The 17,612-nt window shown below is 34.6% G+C and overlaps 1 protein-coding gene across 7 annotated transcripts in view; it reads right to left on the bottom strand.

The window, feature by feature from the left end:
- LOC126777343 (anillin) overlaps positions 1–17,612 on the bottom strand; it is a 67,317-nt gene that overhangs the window by 29,966 nt on the left and 19,739 nt on the right. For 6 of the 7 annotated variants that reach the window (XM_050500344.1, XM_050500348.1, XM_050500347.1 and 3 more), the window contains one exon: positions 12,831–13,416. In XM_050500344.1, coding sequence (XP_050356301.1) covers positions 12,831–13,416 — 586 coding nt within the window. The remainder of the gene's footprint in view (positions 1–12,830; positions 13,417–17,612) is intronic. The other variant, XM_050500350.1, reaches the window with a different exon arrangement.

The following is a 17,612-nucleotide window of genomic DNA, read 5'->3' as shown; positions in this document are numbered from 1 at the left end:
TTTCCCAATAGAATCGGCAAAAGAGACATACGTAGCTATGCAAGTAAAATAAATAACACTAATTGCATTTGCATTTTCATAGCACTAATTGCGTTTTTAAAACATGTTAATATAATTTTATATTTACATTTAAAATTAACAAAGAAATAAAAGAAAATAAGTACAACTCGTGCAATGATTGTATTGGATAAAAACCTATAATCATTTATAGGTAATTATAAAATTACCAAACAATACAAACGGTACGCGGAGTTTTTTTTTTGCTTTAGTGTATTTAATTACGCAATAATACTCCATATTGAGTTGAATCGTTGGATATAAATGCATGTATCTTATATAAAAATATAGTAAACGAACAAAAAGGTACGTTATAAAGGGCTCTGTAAGCCAACCTGCCTGGACAAGGTCGACGACATGCGAGGAAACCTTGATCGGTGATTTAATGATGTAACTTGCTAACTAAATTTGGACGTATACAACTTACCACATACATCTTTAGCGAATAATAAAGAAATAAATTAGAAACTATAATTAATAACATAATTTTTAATAACACAATTTAGAATTTGTACAAGCTTTTATCCCCTTAATCACTTAAGGGATTAAATTTTCAAAAATCTTATCTTAGTGCTCACCTACTATTGCAAATTTTCATGGTGCTAGCCCCAGTAGTTTGGGCTGTGCATAGAAACGTCACAGTCAGTTAGTCAGTTATTCTTATATATTTATTGGTTGATAGATAGATAGACAAAGACAAAACAGTTCAGTACCTTTTTCTCGTCTGTTTGATAACGATTTTCTTTTCTATCCATTATATCTATCTATTGACGAGCTTTAATGTTAACCAAAAGTATGTTTTTCTCAAATATACAACAAAGCCCAACCCTTTTTACATAAGATTACTGTTATTATTAACCTTGTGTTATATAAAGACTTCAGTTATTAGCTTGCAATTGTAATGTTTATACACGCTATTCTAACTGAATCTTGACCTGTATATAACATAACTACAAATGTATGAATGTAATGGTGGTTTGCGTTTTATTTCTCATTCGGTTTCCGAATTATTCGTCACTTGTTTTCACGCGCGGCTCCACCCCTGTACCAGAGGGTGTTACATACCCTATATCCTTTTTCTCCAGACAAGGTCTTTAAATATAATAATAATAATATCCTGGGTCATTTTTCACACACGGCCATCTGATCCCAAATTAAGCTTGTACAGAGCTTGACTATGGAAACCAGACAACTGGTATACGACAAATACTATTTTTTCTTTTGTAAATACATACTTATATAGATAATTACACCCAGACTCAGGACAAACAGACATGTTTACACAAATATCTGTCCTGGGTGGGAATCGAACCCACAACCTTCGGCGTGAAAGTCAAGCATCCACCAACCACGCCAACCGTCGAGTATAATGTTCTTTCGATTTAGCAGCGATGTTAAAAGTGGTAAAACTTTGTGTAGCTCAGTATGCGGGGGATACTACCACAGCAGATTCAAGCGCCAAGCAAAAATACACTCTATTGCAGTGTTCCGGGTATTTGGTGGGTGTTCTGACCAGAATAATTACGTCTTTGATCCCGTGCACATCAATTATACTTTTTATGGTCAATGTCGCATATCATTACTCACATTTCACGACCGATTTGTGCAGTGACTATCAAGTTCTCTCTTAAAGATTAGCTCTACAAGAATAGAAAATATTTTAAGGTTGAATAATTATGATTGGCTTCCACAAGTCCTACTACGAATGTCCCTTGTGCTAAGGAACTATATACAATAGACTTTAGAATACAATACAATATATGAGAAAGTATCAAAATGGCAAAACGTGGTCGTTAGCGAGTATCGTCGAGTTAAGTTAATAGCATATAAATTATATGTTGTCTTCCTTTGTGACAATCTCTTTACGTTCGTTAAGTACACGTTACATTGATCCAGTTTCAATCGCATGACGTTTTCTAAATCATACCTTGTCATGTAATTACGTCATATTTACATGTGTAACAATAAAATTATATTATGATAAGACCGAATGTATTGAGCACAAGGTTCTTATGTGTAACAAAAACATTATTATTATGTGGATAGAACGTAGAAGACCTTTAACGAAGATATGGTCGAGTTCTACTGAGTTTTCTTATTTGTCGCTCAACGGTGAAGGAAAACATCGAGAGGAAACGTGTATCTTGTATTTTTTTTATATGCCCAGGGATGGCAAATGAATCTACTCCACCTGATGGTAAGTGGTAGTAGAGTCCAAACGCGACGACGGCCAGTACAGTCGGGAAGAATGTTCTGTACTAGCCGTCCCGCCTTGCCGGCCCGCAAGATGCCTCTTCACGCCTCGTTTGAAGGAACCCGGGTTGTAAGAGGAGGGGAACACGTGAGCCGGATATATATGAGTATATCTATCAACCTGCAGTTGATAGAAGCGTGGAAAAGCCTTCTCCTTAACGAGAAGAGCCTTTGCCCAGCTTTAGGCCATTTATAGGCTGTTAATTCACTATACATACTATAGATTTATAATCATTTCATACATTGATGATTTCATCCGGCCATGTTATATTGTACAAGTCTATTCCCTCTCGTGTCACAGGACATTGAGTTTGAATCCAGGACCCCGAGATTTGCGGCCTTATCTGACCACTAAGCCAACAATGCAGTCACATTACGGGTTGAACTACATACCTATTATGAAATCTTTAGAGCTGTACATCTGTCTCCGTTCATCTTACGCAAGTTTACATATAGTTCAAGAAGATTCGATACGTCACATAGACCTACATTTACGACATTATACAACACACATTTGTTCAAATTGACAAAGCGACGAAATGCTTCTAGTATAGCCGCACATTGCAGACACAAAGATTATTTTGGCACATTTTTTTGTTGTTATTCCAAACTGAAAAAACTATTAAACCAATATACATAAAACTTATACCAGAAGATACAGCGCGTTCTGAATAAGGTTTTAGTATATAATTTTATTATATAAGTAGCTGCGTTTTCCGCAGTTCCGCCTGTCTTATAATAGTTAGATAATTGTCTTCAATAAATATTCATAAATACAAAAATATATTAAAGTATTGTATATTAAAAGGCTAATTTAATTAAGATCTTTTTTTTTATAATCTGGGATGGCAAATGACTACTCCACCTGATGGTAAGTGGTAGTAGAGTTCAAACGCGACGACGTCTAGTACAGTTGGGAAGAATGTTCTGCACTAGCCGCCCCCGCGTTGCCTGCCCGCAAGATGCTTCTTCACGCCTCGTTTGAAGGAACCCGGGTCGGGAAACACGTGAGCTGGTAAAGAATTTAATTTTTTGGAAGTGCGACAAAGAAAGGAGTTGCTAAACCGTGTTCGCGATGGAATTGATGTCACAGTTAGGCGGTGACATCGAGACCCAGCACGCGTAGACTTATGAAGGAAGAGGGAAGAGGCATTAGAGAGAATAACTCCTCAGAGCACTCGCCGTGATACAGTCGATTACAAACTGCGACTCACATCGCTAGACTCCCGTGGAAGGTCCACTTATTGGTCTATAATTGAAGCTTCGATGAATTTTATAGTGATGACTTGGACTGTCTCATTCACGGCGCAAAACGTTTATCATTCCAAACTAAAAATGATATCAGCAAGACGTAAACTTAAAGAAAGTAATTAAAAGCGCATACATACTCGTATAACCGACTTAAAAAACTTTAATCTCACGTTTAATATCATATATTTTAATATCAGAAATTCAAATAAGACCTTAAGATTTTCTCATATTGCGCTTTAAAGAAATTACTTCGTATATTTATTAAGAGTTAAAATGTATAATGTTCGTAATCTCTCGCAGACATTTTCTTCTCTGGCGTGCCGTTTTCGTGAACATTTCGTATGTTCCACTTTTCGAGCTGTAAGCCGCTTTGTTTATCGGAACGTTAAACCCATTTTTATAGGTCGACATAAATTGAAATCTATGCTTTACATAATCGACGTTATGCAATTATCAATTTTAAAGTATTTTTGAAAAATGTTGTTATAAAAGTTAAAAGTAAAAAATATATATATATTATTTCATATTTATTACTCCCACTGATATAAATATAAAAGTAACAGACACCCCTTAGCCCTTTGCTCGTCATCGTGTCGGTATTAACAGATTAAGTTCATAGATATTGGAAAATTTTATTTTAATTCAAGAAATGATAAGATTGGAAATATAATTCTTATCCTTTAATACAAGACACATAGTTCTTACTCTCAATTTATTGTCAAGGATATATCTTTAAAAAATGAACAAAAAAACAAGATGGATTGCCGTTACACGTCCCACATGTACATGTAAAAACTGTTTAGCATTTAATGTATGCCAAGTTACTCGCATTATATTCGCAAATCGCAGACACGGTGACACAGTTGACAGCAAACAAAACCGATCGAAAACTTTACCGTTTTATTACCGCTATTTTTTTAAACGACATTAGATTATCGTAGGGTTGTCACACAACTAAAGTTCAACAATTACGTCATTTGTAATTTATATATAAACTTGTTATTAGTCTATATATATATATATATATATATATATATATATATATATATATATATATATATATATATGTATATATATTAAATACATTACTTTGTATTTACCATATAGGAATCGTTGCTGTGGTCGTTTTTTACTTAAACTATCAATAAGTAAGATCAAATGAGTTTGTATATATTTTTATCCGATGTAGAAAAAAGAGTAACGAAACTCAAATCGACTATTTTTTAGAAGATTCGTAACACACTTAAATTGGCACGCCTGTGCAAAATAAGAAATATTAATACGAATTAATCGAAAAGAGTTTCCAATATTAAATTGAAACATATTATATTAAAGACGAATTTTAAAATAAAGATTACACAAAACATAAACATACAAACACAAAATTTAATACTACTGGAGGTAGAGCTTTGTGCAAGCTCGTCTTTGTAATTACCACCCACTCATAGGATATTCTACCGCAAAACAGCAGTAATATTGTTGTGTTCCGGTTTGAAGAGTGAGTGAGCCAGTGTAATTACAGGCACAAGGGACGTAACATCTTAGTTCCCAAGGTTTGTGGCGCATTGGCGTTGTAAGCGATAGCTAACGTTTCTTGCAATACCGAAGTCTACGGGCGTTGGTGACTACTTATCCGTCCGTCCGTAACAGCCTGTGAATGTCCCACTGCTGGGCTAAAGGCCTCCTCTCCTCTTTTTGAGGAGAAGGTTTGGAGCTTATTCCACCACGCTGCTCCAATGCGGGTTGGTAGAATTCACATGTGGCAGAACTTCAGTGAAATTAGACACATGCAGGTTTCCTCACGATGTTTTCATTCACCGTAAAGCACGAGATGAATTATAATCACAAATTAAGCACATGAAAAGTCAGTGGTGCTTGCCCGGGTTTGAACCCACGATCATCGGTTAAGATTCACGCGTTCTTACCACTGGGCCATCTCGGCTTTGGTGACTACTTACCACCAAGTATATTATAAAAAAAATAAATAAGGTATTGCAGTTTTTTACCACATTCCGTACGTTGGTTTTGATACATACGACAGATAAAAACATACATTTCAAAATATGATTTATGTAATATTTCTTTTATTTAAAATATTCTATATGATTATACTAAACAATACATCATTCGGAGTCATAAAGGCGAGTAACAAAAAAACTTTTTCTTATCAGATTGTCGACAGAAATTACATTATTATAATATTCAAAGGTTTTTTTTTTGTATGAGTATATAATGCATATAAAGTGCCCCTGCCGCGTCAGCTTGCCTGAAAGCGATAAACTCAAAAACAACAGGATTTTCACCAATGGAAGAAGTGATTCATGAAGGTTTAGTTTGTATATTGGCTGAAATATGACGATTATTATTGAAGATGTCCGAAAAAAACGTGCAGTCCGAGAGCTTTACTGGCGTGCGACACGTTAACCAGCCAATTAATTATATGTATAGCTTTTAAGACATAATCGTTTTGTCCCCTTATTCTTCAGTAGACCCTTATTCTACCGCGGCCGGAATGGGTAACTAGTAAATAATGAAATAAATATTAAATATAATACAGTAGTAATACTAGTACCTGAAGTGTTACGCAATACTTGTTTAACCCGACTAATTGAGCCGCGATAGTTCAGTGGATAGAAGCACATAGATCTTAACCGCGGGTTGCAGTTTCGAACCCGAAGTTGGTGTCAAATCAGTTTTTATTTAATTAATTTTTGTTTTTATCTCGAGCTCGGAGAACACGTGTCTGATGACACATGTGTATCTTATCTACAGCCATATAAGCTAGTAAGTCAACGATGCACTTCGTATAAAATCTTCCCTTATTTCTATAGGTATCAAACAGTTGTCTATGTTTGTCTTATTTAACGTAAACAAACAGAAATCGTAGAAAATACGTAAATAATAACGGCTCTGTGGAACTTAAAAGTAAATGTTTACATTCGATGCCATTAATAACACATTAAACAGCGTTCCGTTCGTCAGACGGAGGTGTTTGTGTTACAGGAAATAAACACAACGCTCGATGAGCCTGGTACAGATGGGGCGGTTTAAACGATCGTTTTTAGAAATAAAACGCTACCTACTCAGAGCCTTAAAATATATATATATATATTTTATTAATCTTCGAAACGAATATAAAATAAGATTTTTTTGAGATCATCGAAGCCGAAGCATAGGTTTCGTAGAACATCTTCCATCGATCTAACTCTAATCGTAACTAATTTTTGGAAACACCTGTATACAACTAATAATGTTTGCATTTAATAATGAAGTTAAGAACATTTGACGTAAGCTTTTTGAGCCTTGTCCGTGAACACTAAATTCCTTATAATCCAAATAAAACTTAAGGACACTGTAATAAGGACATGAGTTAGTTTTGTATTAAAAATAAAAAAGCTTTTTTACAAAACCTTGAAGTGCGACGCAAGACAAGTTAAAAATTTTAAAATTACATTTAACAGACAACCAGTTCTTTGAACTAGCCAACATAATAATTCAAAATCTTGTTCATCTTAAGGAACATCTTTTAAACTAGGATTAATATAGACTTTTAGGGGACTAAAAACAGAACCAAGTAATATATACAAAAGCAGAGTTTACTAGACAACAATTATAGTATTAAACTCGGTTTACACATTTAAATTCGTCATAAATATTCATCTTAGGGACATAATGAAAGCGATCGTTTAAAACGCCCAGTACACATTTTATTAAAAAAATAATAATAAGGTAAATAATATACAAATCAAAATAAACCCTATGCAGGTGTCTGCGGTGTAAACGATACCCACTTATAACATATGTACAATACGAAATCGATATATAACGTAATGTCGCTTTTACAATAAACAAGGTGAAGGCGTGATCGGAATTGAAGCGGAAGGTAGAAAATATGCGTTGGTACACTATGGGTGAGATTTTGCCCAGAACTGGGCTGCGATAAACTTAGGGTGAGACACGGCAGTTTATTTTCAATCGACCTCAAGAAACTAGGAGATTCTCAATTCGAATGTATTGTATTTTTTATGTTTGCTACCTTAGAACGCCGTCATTTATAAAGTGTCGAGTGCGCCCCGAACATTGGATTACCCACTAAAAAACCAGCGGTACCCTTACCGTCTTAACGAGGAGCGCCACGGGATCGCTTTCACATGCTACCGTGACGGAATATTTAATAGCATAACCTAACCAACGAACAAATAAACGTAGTAACTTTCGCATTTTTAATATAAGTTCGGATGATATAGCATAGCAATTGAAAATGTATCCGTCCAGCCGTTCCATGTTGATTGAGTACCGAACATACAAACAAACTTTCACAATTACAATATGTTCTCATATTCGAGAAAATAACGCAAAATTAAATCGTAACTTAAGGACAAACGATGTCTTAAGGAAAATTGGATAATTGATTTGCATAAGCAATAATTTTCCCATTCAACAAACATAATTATTCTCAGAAACGTCTAGAACATTTATATTAATTGCGAATTTGTAATATTGAATTCGCAATTGCTTTGTTATTATATCAAAAAAAAGATAAGTCACGCGTTCTGTGAATTATGAAACATTATCCATTACTGCGCAAGATTAGTTTTCTAACTCTTTTGAGTAAGCTCAAATGAAAGAACGTCAATTTGTCGACAAATATCATATATTTTTTTATTAGATAGGCTTACTGGCAAGTGGAATACGTGTTGGTAAGTGCTCACCATCGTCCCTAGATATTGACGCTGTAAGAAATATTAATAACCCCTTGCATCCCAATGCATTACTAACTTTGGAAACCAAAATGTAATGTGCCTTGTGCTTATAATTACACTGGCTCACTCACCGTTCAGAAACACAAGCTGTTGTGTACGTCATATCTGTTTCATAAAAATGATAGTACCTTGCCTAAGGATATATTGGGATCGTTGCATGAATTTATTAGCTTATAAATTATAAACTTCCTCCACGAACATTAAATTCAAAATTAATTTATCAAATCGGACTTTTAATTCCAGACATTAATGTTTTCAAATTAATAAATAATAGTGCTTAAAAATCCTCTAGAATATCGAGAAGTAATTAATAATCTCAACTTACGGTATTACAAGTTTTTATTGGATAACATTTACGATTACGAAAATTTTTATAAAAACTCTTAACCTCGTACATCAAGAGTTAATAACTTTTTAATTGTGTTGATATGCGATAAAGACCAGTGTTTTTAAAAATCGCTTCTCGCGTATCGAAAATTCTAATGTAATAAAATTCATAATTTTATATATATATTATGTAAGTATTTTAAGTTTATGCATCGTACATCTGATTTGGATTTATTTTATTTTCACCACATATGTGCATGCCTTGGGTTACATATCCCTTTATTTTACTTGCATTCTACCTGCGAATTTTAAATAAGTAAACACAAACAAACTACGTAATCACATCGGCGTCTTATACAATAATTTTTAATGCTACAATTTCATCTGACTTGGTTAAAAAACTAGTTCTTTGCGGTAGTAGACTATATATTTGTTCTATAAACGTACACGTAATATGTGTGGCACACAAATCATATCAGATTATCGTTTACGAAACAAATAACAATTTTAAGACGTGAATGCAACGACGTTCAGAAATTCACTGGTGGTAGGGCTTTGTGCAAGCTCGTCTGGGTAGGTATCACCCACTCATCAGATATTCTATCGCAAAACAGCAATACTTGATTATAGTGTAATTGCAGGCACAAGGGATATAAAATCTTAGTTCCCAAGGTTGGTGGCGCATTGGATATGTAAGCGATGGTTGACATTTCTTACAATGCCAATGTCTAAGGGCGTTTGGTGACCACTTACCATCAGGTGGCCCATATGCTCGTCCATCTTCCTATTCTATAAAAAAAAAATTAGCTAATAAAAAAATAATTGTAAGATATATGTATATATGAAACCTATATGGATTACAGATAAAACGTTACATACATAATTACTTCAATTTAAAAAAACTTCATCGGTAATAATAAAGTTACGAGTTAAAAATAACTAATCCTTGGCATTACAAGGAAATCTTTGTATTAGTGATCTTTGCCTTATGTTACAACAAATAAATAAAAAACATTTTATATATACATGACTACGACTTTCAAAAGTGAGGTATATAAACCTGTCTCGTTTAGGATTATAACGAGATAAGACAGTTTTATAAGCAATAGAGTCCATTATCTCGCGAACGTTGCAAGTCGTGAACTCCTTATGCTGATGTATGCAATGACCTGTAATAAATAAGCTGGACGGACAAAATGTCTACAATAGTTTTTTGCAAACTTTGTTTTTATGTAGAACTCGTTTGAGTTTTTTTTATATCCTCGAATATAAAGACTGGATGTAAGCCAAGGATTTACTTTTGGTAGACCTTATGTTTTATGTTTCAAATATGGAACTTAAGTCAGTATAAGGGTCCGTTCACACAGACCGGCTCGGAGAGGAGAGCAGATTTTTATCACGTTGGAAACAGTGTTTTGAGTGATTGTAGTAAAGTTTATTTTTGCATTTGCACCTTTTTTGTCATTAAAAATGCCTGAACGCGCTTCGTGTGAAGTAATAAAAGGAGCCGACCGGCTCCGCTTGCGTGCTCTTTCTCGCTCGCGCAGCCGATGTGAAATAGTTGGCGGCTCCGCTCCGGCCAATTCCAAGCGTATACGACCCGGTCTGTGTGAAAAGAAAAAAGCAGGCCGATGCTCTCCGAGCCGGTCTGTGTGAACGGACCCTAAGTTTAATATGGTACTAACTTGAATTATGACTAATTATATTTCCAAGTTTAAGAGAACTACTAAAATCTACCTAATTCATTATTATGAGCTATTCTGTACGAACAAACTCCAAACTTGGTGGTATGGCTTTGTGCAAGCCCGTTTGGGTAGATACCACCAACTTATCAGATATTTTTTTATAGAATAGGAAGGAGCATATGGGCCACCTGATGGGAAGTGTCACCAAAGGCCCTTAGACATTGGCTTTGTAAGAAATGTCAACCATCGCTTATACAGCCAATGCGTCACCAACCTTGGGAACTAAGATTTTATGTCCCTTGTGCCTGTAATTACACTGGCTCACTCACCCTTCAAACCGGAACACAACAATGACAAGTACTGCTGTTTTGCGGTAGAATATCTGATGAGTGGGTGGTACCTACCCAGACGAGCACAAAGCTCTACCACCAGTAAATATTGTTGTGTTACGGTTTGAGCCAATGTAACCACAGAAACGAGGGACATATAGTCTTATTTCCTACGGTTGATCGCGCATTGGCGATTGTATGTATGTTATTTCTTACAATGTCAATCTCTATGGGCTCTGGACATGATCGTGGTACGATCTAAGCTGATAAGCGACATTGGCTATATTAATAATTAAAAAATTAAAATTTGTGTGTACCCACACATCGAAATAGCTTATCAACGTAAATACAAAGTGATTTTTCAAATGGTAAATACTGTTATCCTTTCATGTATATATAATATATAATATCGAACTAAAATTCACAGAATCACTTGAATAATAATTAACAAGTAAATTAAAATAAATGTTGCACGTCGGTTATTCCCGACTTCGTGTCCTTAAAGCTATTAATCATACTATTTCAATTAGTTATTAAAAATAATACTATTATTAAAGCTTATGTAACAGACACTGCTTCGGTATATACATATATCTAACAAGAATATATAGATGGTTTTGATGGCTTACTTGTGGTAGGGCTTTGTTCAAGCTCGTCTGGGTAGGTACCACCCACTCATCAGATATTCTACCGCAAAACAGGAGTACTTGTTATTGTTGTGTTCCGGTTTGAAGGGTGAGTGAGCCAGTGTAATTACAGGCACAAGGGACATAAAATCTTAGTTCCCAAGGTTGGTGGCGCATTGGCTGTATAAGCGATGGTTGACATTTCTTACAAAGCCAATGTCTAAGGGCGTTTGGTGACCACTTACCATCAGGTGGCCCATATGCTCGTCCACCTTCCTATTCTATAAAAAAAAAAAAGATTGAATGATTACTGTATGTAACAATTAAGTCAAAACTATATGTTACGAGTTATAGTCGCCTTATTACCTGGAAAATATTGCTGAAGCGAAACGCGGCCTGGGAATGCACGCTTCAATTTTTTTTTTAATTTAAGTTATGTTCATTGTGTGTAATAAAAAAATAAATAAAAAAATCCAATAAACACGGGGATATCAATTTCAAATGCATGTTATAACAGTAGTTCATATACAAAGTGTGAGTAGGTACTGTCGCCAAAATGCGAGCCAACCTTAAACCACTACAGAGGTCAACGACACTCGACGCATGTCTTATCAATAAATTATTAAGTGTAAAAACTTGTACTTCGATTTTTATTACACAAATAAATCTTAAGAATATCAATAAATTAAAAAGCACGTTACAATTTTTATGATACCTACCTGTCATTATCAAATGGATTAATATAATAATCTTTAATAATTATTTTGTTAAATGTTTTTGTTTTATTATTAATTAATTTCGTAAATTAAATTTAGTTCATAATGCCGCGTTTTGTATGCGTTGTATTGATTTGAGTGCACTTTCGGGCAATCGTAACGGAGATGCGCAAAATTCTACCTTACTAGAATTGTACGACGAAATATTGATCTATATGAAATAAGGTCTTCGGAAATCCGTTTATTAAATAGAAAACTTAATTTTAAAACATAAATACTTTAAAATATTAGCTGACTTAACTAAGTACTAGGTACTAAAGGTTGTTGACCTTGATATACATAATAAAAAATATGTCAAACTGTTGACAAATGATTATCATTTTGTAACACGATAAAATTATTATAACTACGTAATTATTTATGTGTGAAGCAGATCTGGCCTTTATAGTGGGAATTACTCTGACTATACAATACAGAAAACACTTTATTTCAAAACCTACAGCGGTTTTGAAATAAAATGTTTTCTGAAATCGTTATTAAAGCTAATATGATACTAATTTTTTTATATATTTATAAATAAATACTCAAACCTATTTATAGAATTTGTTATTATAAGTGACAAAAAATTGAATGTTGTACTCAAATACCATTCCTATACCTGAATGAAATTATAAAAAAAAGGTGTAATACGTCAACGCAAACAAAAAAACTTTTTTCTGAATACCTTATGCGATAGTGAAGATCACAAAACAAAGTATACAAAATGTGTTTGTCGTGTTTCGTATAACCATTAGCGCTAAACTATAAATAGAACTGAACTTACCTTTCGTGTCTCCATGCAGTGTTTTGGCGGAGGGTGCGAGGCCGAAGGGTGCCTTTGGAATAATCGCTACACCCTTATTCTTTTCGAACAACGCTTTCCGTTCACGGAGCGACATTTCAGCCGGATCCTTCTCCTTCGACCTAGGGCTCCCGGCCTCGAACATAGCCGCTTTAGAGAGTACGGAGCTCCTGTCAACATTGCCGTTCAACCTCGGCGCAAGTTTCCTAACGACCGGCGAGCCCTGCGACACCGGCCTGTCATCTTGCTTTGTTTGTATACAATCGCTCTCCGTGTTGTCGTTCTCTTCGCGTTCGACGACATTGTTCTCTTTATCCTTTTCACTTTCACAATTTTCGTCCAATTCCAATTTACTCGGCGGCGTCGGCGCCCTATACTTTTTAATGGATGGTTTTTTTGTCACGGCGACCGGCGACGCGGCCACCATAGTTGCCATGTTGGGGGCTGGAGCTGCACTGGGGGTTGTCGTACTCTTCGGCTCCTGTCGGTCGAGTTCGTGTTTCGTCGGGGCGAATTCGTAAACGAGCCGCGATTGGGTGGCGGAGACGCGGCGGTACCCTTCGCCCTCCTAGGATTGGACAAGGGCAGCGGACGGCGCGGGGTGAACACGTGCTCTCATGATATATCAATACGATGGAGGCAAGTTTGACCGTAAGTGGGTTAGCGACGAAGTTGCATCATGACGTTTGAATGTTACGTAATTAGTTGAAAACGGGTCAGGAAAGCGGGTTAAGTCGGAAACTTGTAGGGATTGACGGGGATCGTTCCGATTGTTTATATCTGTTGCGTGCGGGCCGTGAGGCTCGGGAGGCGTCGAGCAGTCAACTGGCGTGTTGAAGCCACCCGCCGATGCCACACGTGCGGAAACCGGCTGCCGATAATAATTTTGACGCGCTCACTACGGGACGTTGCAGTTTCATTCGAGGAAATGTTAATGACGTTCAATTTTCGGTTAATGAGGACGTTATGTCAGTGATGTCATAAGTTATATTCATTTTGTAAATGAACACGAAATTAACACGAAGCATTAACGAGATTATACGGTTATTATAAATCCTTGAACAAATAAGAAAGAAAATAATGTTTTTATAAAAACAAGGTAATAAATATCGCTATATTTAAATATAAAAGCGAAAAGAGCGCTGTTCGTATTTGTTGTCAATCTTAAAAGTAAACAGACCGTTTCCAAATAGGTCTCGGCGTTTGACACAAAGACCGCTGTAGTTTATTTATTATAAACAGCTGAAACGAACAGACCTTATCACGATAACTTTAAGGATTATTATCGTCCAGCTGTCGTGTATGACTGTACAAGCCAATCATGAACAATGATCTTTTTCTACAAAAAAAAAAAACAAAGGAGTGAATGATTTCCAATAGAGACAAAGGGTTTTCGAATTTTCGTGTTCTATAAAAATTCAGGTCGTACATTTGACATAGATTTACTAGCACACAATGTAAACAGTGTGAAGCTATTTTTGAATTGTGGTGACAGTAATCAGTTAAGAAGGCCTGGTGGTTAAAACACGTAAATCTTAAACGAAGATTGCGGGTTCGAAATCAAGCCAATTACTGCTGAAGTTTCATGTGTTTAAACATTGCGAGGAAACCTGCATGTGTCGCATTGGAGCAGCGTGATCAAAACTAACTTAGCTTAGTAGTAGGACAATTACAAGCTATTACTTCACTTTTAATTTTTTTACCTTCCAAAAATTTTATATAGTATTACGACCTAATTGAAAGGGAAGCACGACTCGTGTTTACACAAGTCCTACTAATACTAATATAATCAATATATAAGTAATTTTATAATTATATGTAATCATTAACAAATGTAAACCTAAAAATTTAAGGCTACTTAGTTAAATACTATTATAATAATATTTCGCGATTATTGATTTGACATCGAAAGAAGTAGACACGGAACACGGGGCGGTTTATCTAATTACCAGTTAATGAACGATTATAAAAGCAAGGCCGTTTATGTTTACAAATGTTAATATGTAAGGTCGAATTCGCAGTTTAACTGATTTCGAAAAAGGTATTGTGTCAATTCATCTGTGTATTATTCATGTATGTTAATGTATATATTATGTATATGTCCGAGTGCGATAACTTTTTTTATATATGAAACGATTGCTTTGGTTCCTATTGCGTTGGGTACAGTATAGCTCCAAGGTCTATTACAATTTCCTTGGTATATAAGATAGTTTTTATTTGAAGTGTAAACATGCTTTATATTTTTTAACGCCAACTTCTCCCCCAAAAAGTAATAAATATCCTAACTTTCATGTCGATCAGTCAATCTATATTGAAATCTTAAGCCGATATTCCAACATCCATTTCTATTTATAAAATATATATATTTTTATTTTTTTTGTATCAGCCTTTTGCCGTCCACTGCTGCGCGAAAGCCCCCCATAGAACGCAAACCATAAAATATAAATATCACATAATGGATAAGAAATTGAAATTTATAAATGTCAAGAGTTCCACACAGACTAAAAAAAGACCGAAATCGAAGTGCAGTTTAGAAACAAACATTCGACCTTTAGAATTTGTTTCAATTGTTTATTTATAACAATTACGCCATTATAGTTTTTGTTTATACTGTTTTATTCTGAACAGTTTCATAGTACAGCAATTAAGATATTACTTAATATATGTATTAAATTATTTTGATTAATATACTGATATTATATGTTAAAACATTGAAATATGACGCTTATTACATAAGGTAAGGATATAAAGATGATGATTTTATATAGATAGAAAAACAGATACTCTTTTATTTTACACCACAAACATAAAAAAAGAAATACAGCAGCAGTTGTCACAAAATACATGTTTGTTCAATATGGCGGCGTTATTGCTAAGTAGCGATTTGTTCTAGATCACTTTAAAAACCTTATGGACAGATGTAACTTTTAGGCAGGTGGTACAAAAAATATACAAATACGAATAACCACACTGTATAAATAATTACAAAATTCATTTAAGAGAAACAGTAACTACTAAGTTTATTGTATCTTCAAGATTACAAACGACAATTTCAATTGAGATGTAAGAATTCTTAGTGAATTGAATGTTACAAATTATATTTGAGAAGTCGTAGTCACACATCAAAAAATAATTATTTATAAAATAAAATAAAGTACGTATTAGTAACAGCCTGTTAATGTCCCACTGCTGGGCTAAGGCCTCCTCTCCCTTTTGAGGAGGTTTGGAGCTTATTCCAACACAATGCTACATGCGGGTTGTTTTGTGTATTCTATACATGTGGCAGAATTTCAGTGAAATTAGACACATGCAGATTTCCTCACGAAGTTTTCCTTCACCGTTAAGCACGAGATGAATTATAAACACAAATTAAGCACATGAAAATTTAGTGGTGCTTGCCCAGGTTTGAAACCACGATTCGATCGAAGAATGACGCGTTCTAACCACTAGGCCATCTCGGCTTATAGTCGTATTAGGCTTCTATATTTTATAGGAATTGAATTAATTTGTAGATTCATTTACTTGCATACATTCAAAACAAATGTCAAAAAAACAGTAAAAAATTAAGATTATATAAACGACTAGGGGCCAGCCCGACTTCGTCCGGGTTTAAAAATCTATCTTAGTAGATATTTTATAAGAAAAATGTTGATACCTTGGTTTACATTATTGCAATTTCCGTGGGATCTTTAATATTTTTGTAAATAAAATACAGCCTACGTTACGTAGTTAAGTACGTACTCGCTGATAATCTCTATCTCTAGGTCAAAATCAACCAAATAATGTTACAGCTCGACTCGGAATTTTAACCTAAAACGACGAAATCTAAAAACCATATACTGGAGAGGTTAAATAGGCGAGTGGCGATAGTCGACCTGCTGCGAACCAGCTCATATAACAACAAAGATTCTATTTATCTGTTTTACGTTAACAATGAACGACCTTACATTTAATTATTACATGCAATAGTGTAAAATCCGAGAACTAACCGAATTATTGAAGGTCACAAAGTATGACGTCATGCTTCGTCATTCTTCAAATATATACGTAGATTTTTCTTAGTTTTCAATACAATTTAAAATAATACTAAATTTAATGTGTCGCGATGGTAAAATAATTCAAATTACGTGATTATAATTCATTTTGTTCTCGAAGGAAGAACATCGTGAGAAAACCTACATGGGTCTGACGAAATTCTACCACGTGTATACCTACAAACCTGCAATATAAACGTTAGCTCTACTTTTTGAGGCGAGAAGAGATTAGATATAATGTTAATTTACTGTAACTATCTACAATAATATTGTAAATGAGGAAGTAACTCAGTCTATCTGTTACACTTTCACGACTAAACATCTGAACCGTTATTGATAAAATTTGGTATGAAGCAAGCTTGAACTTCCAGGAAGTTTGTAGGCTACTTTTTATATCTCACTCCTGCCAGTAGCACGAGCGAAGCTTCAAGCGAAAAATAGTTTATAATAAATGCAAAACTTAACTCTGTTACGATTTCACGTCGTATGCTGTATATAAATCGATTATCATAATATTTATACAGGAACTTATTTTGAACCCCGGGGCAAGGAAATAAATGCAATGATTACATACATAATATATGATTTTTAATTGTGATGAAAAAATCCTCGATATTTATTTGATACATATTTTGTTGATTGATATGAATGCCCACATATCTCAAAAACATGTGTACGTTTATTAATCAATTGTTTTTAAAGTGACCCTACCGAAACTATGATAGACACA

This window comes from Nymphalis io, chromosome 22 (assembly GCF_905147045.1).
Source record: "Nymphalis io chromosome 22, ilAglIoxx1.1, whole genome shotgun sequence".
Taxonomy (NCBI): Eukaryota; Metazoa; Arthropoda; class Insecta; order Lepidoptera; family Nymphalidae; genus Nymphalis; species Nymphalis io.
The sequence above is the reverse complement of the archived record's forward strand: the minus strand, read 5'-3'. Positions and strand labels throughout refer to the sequence as shown.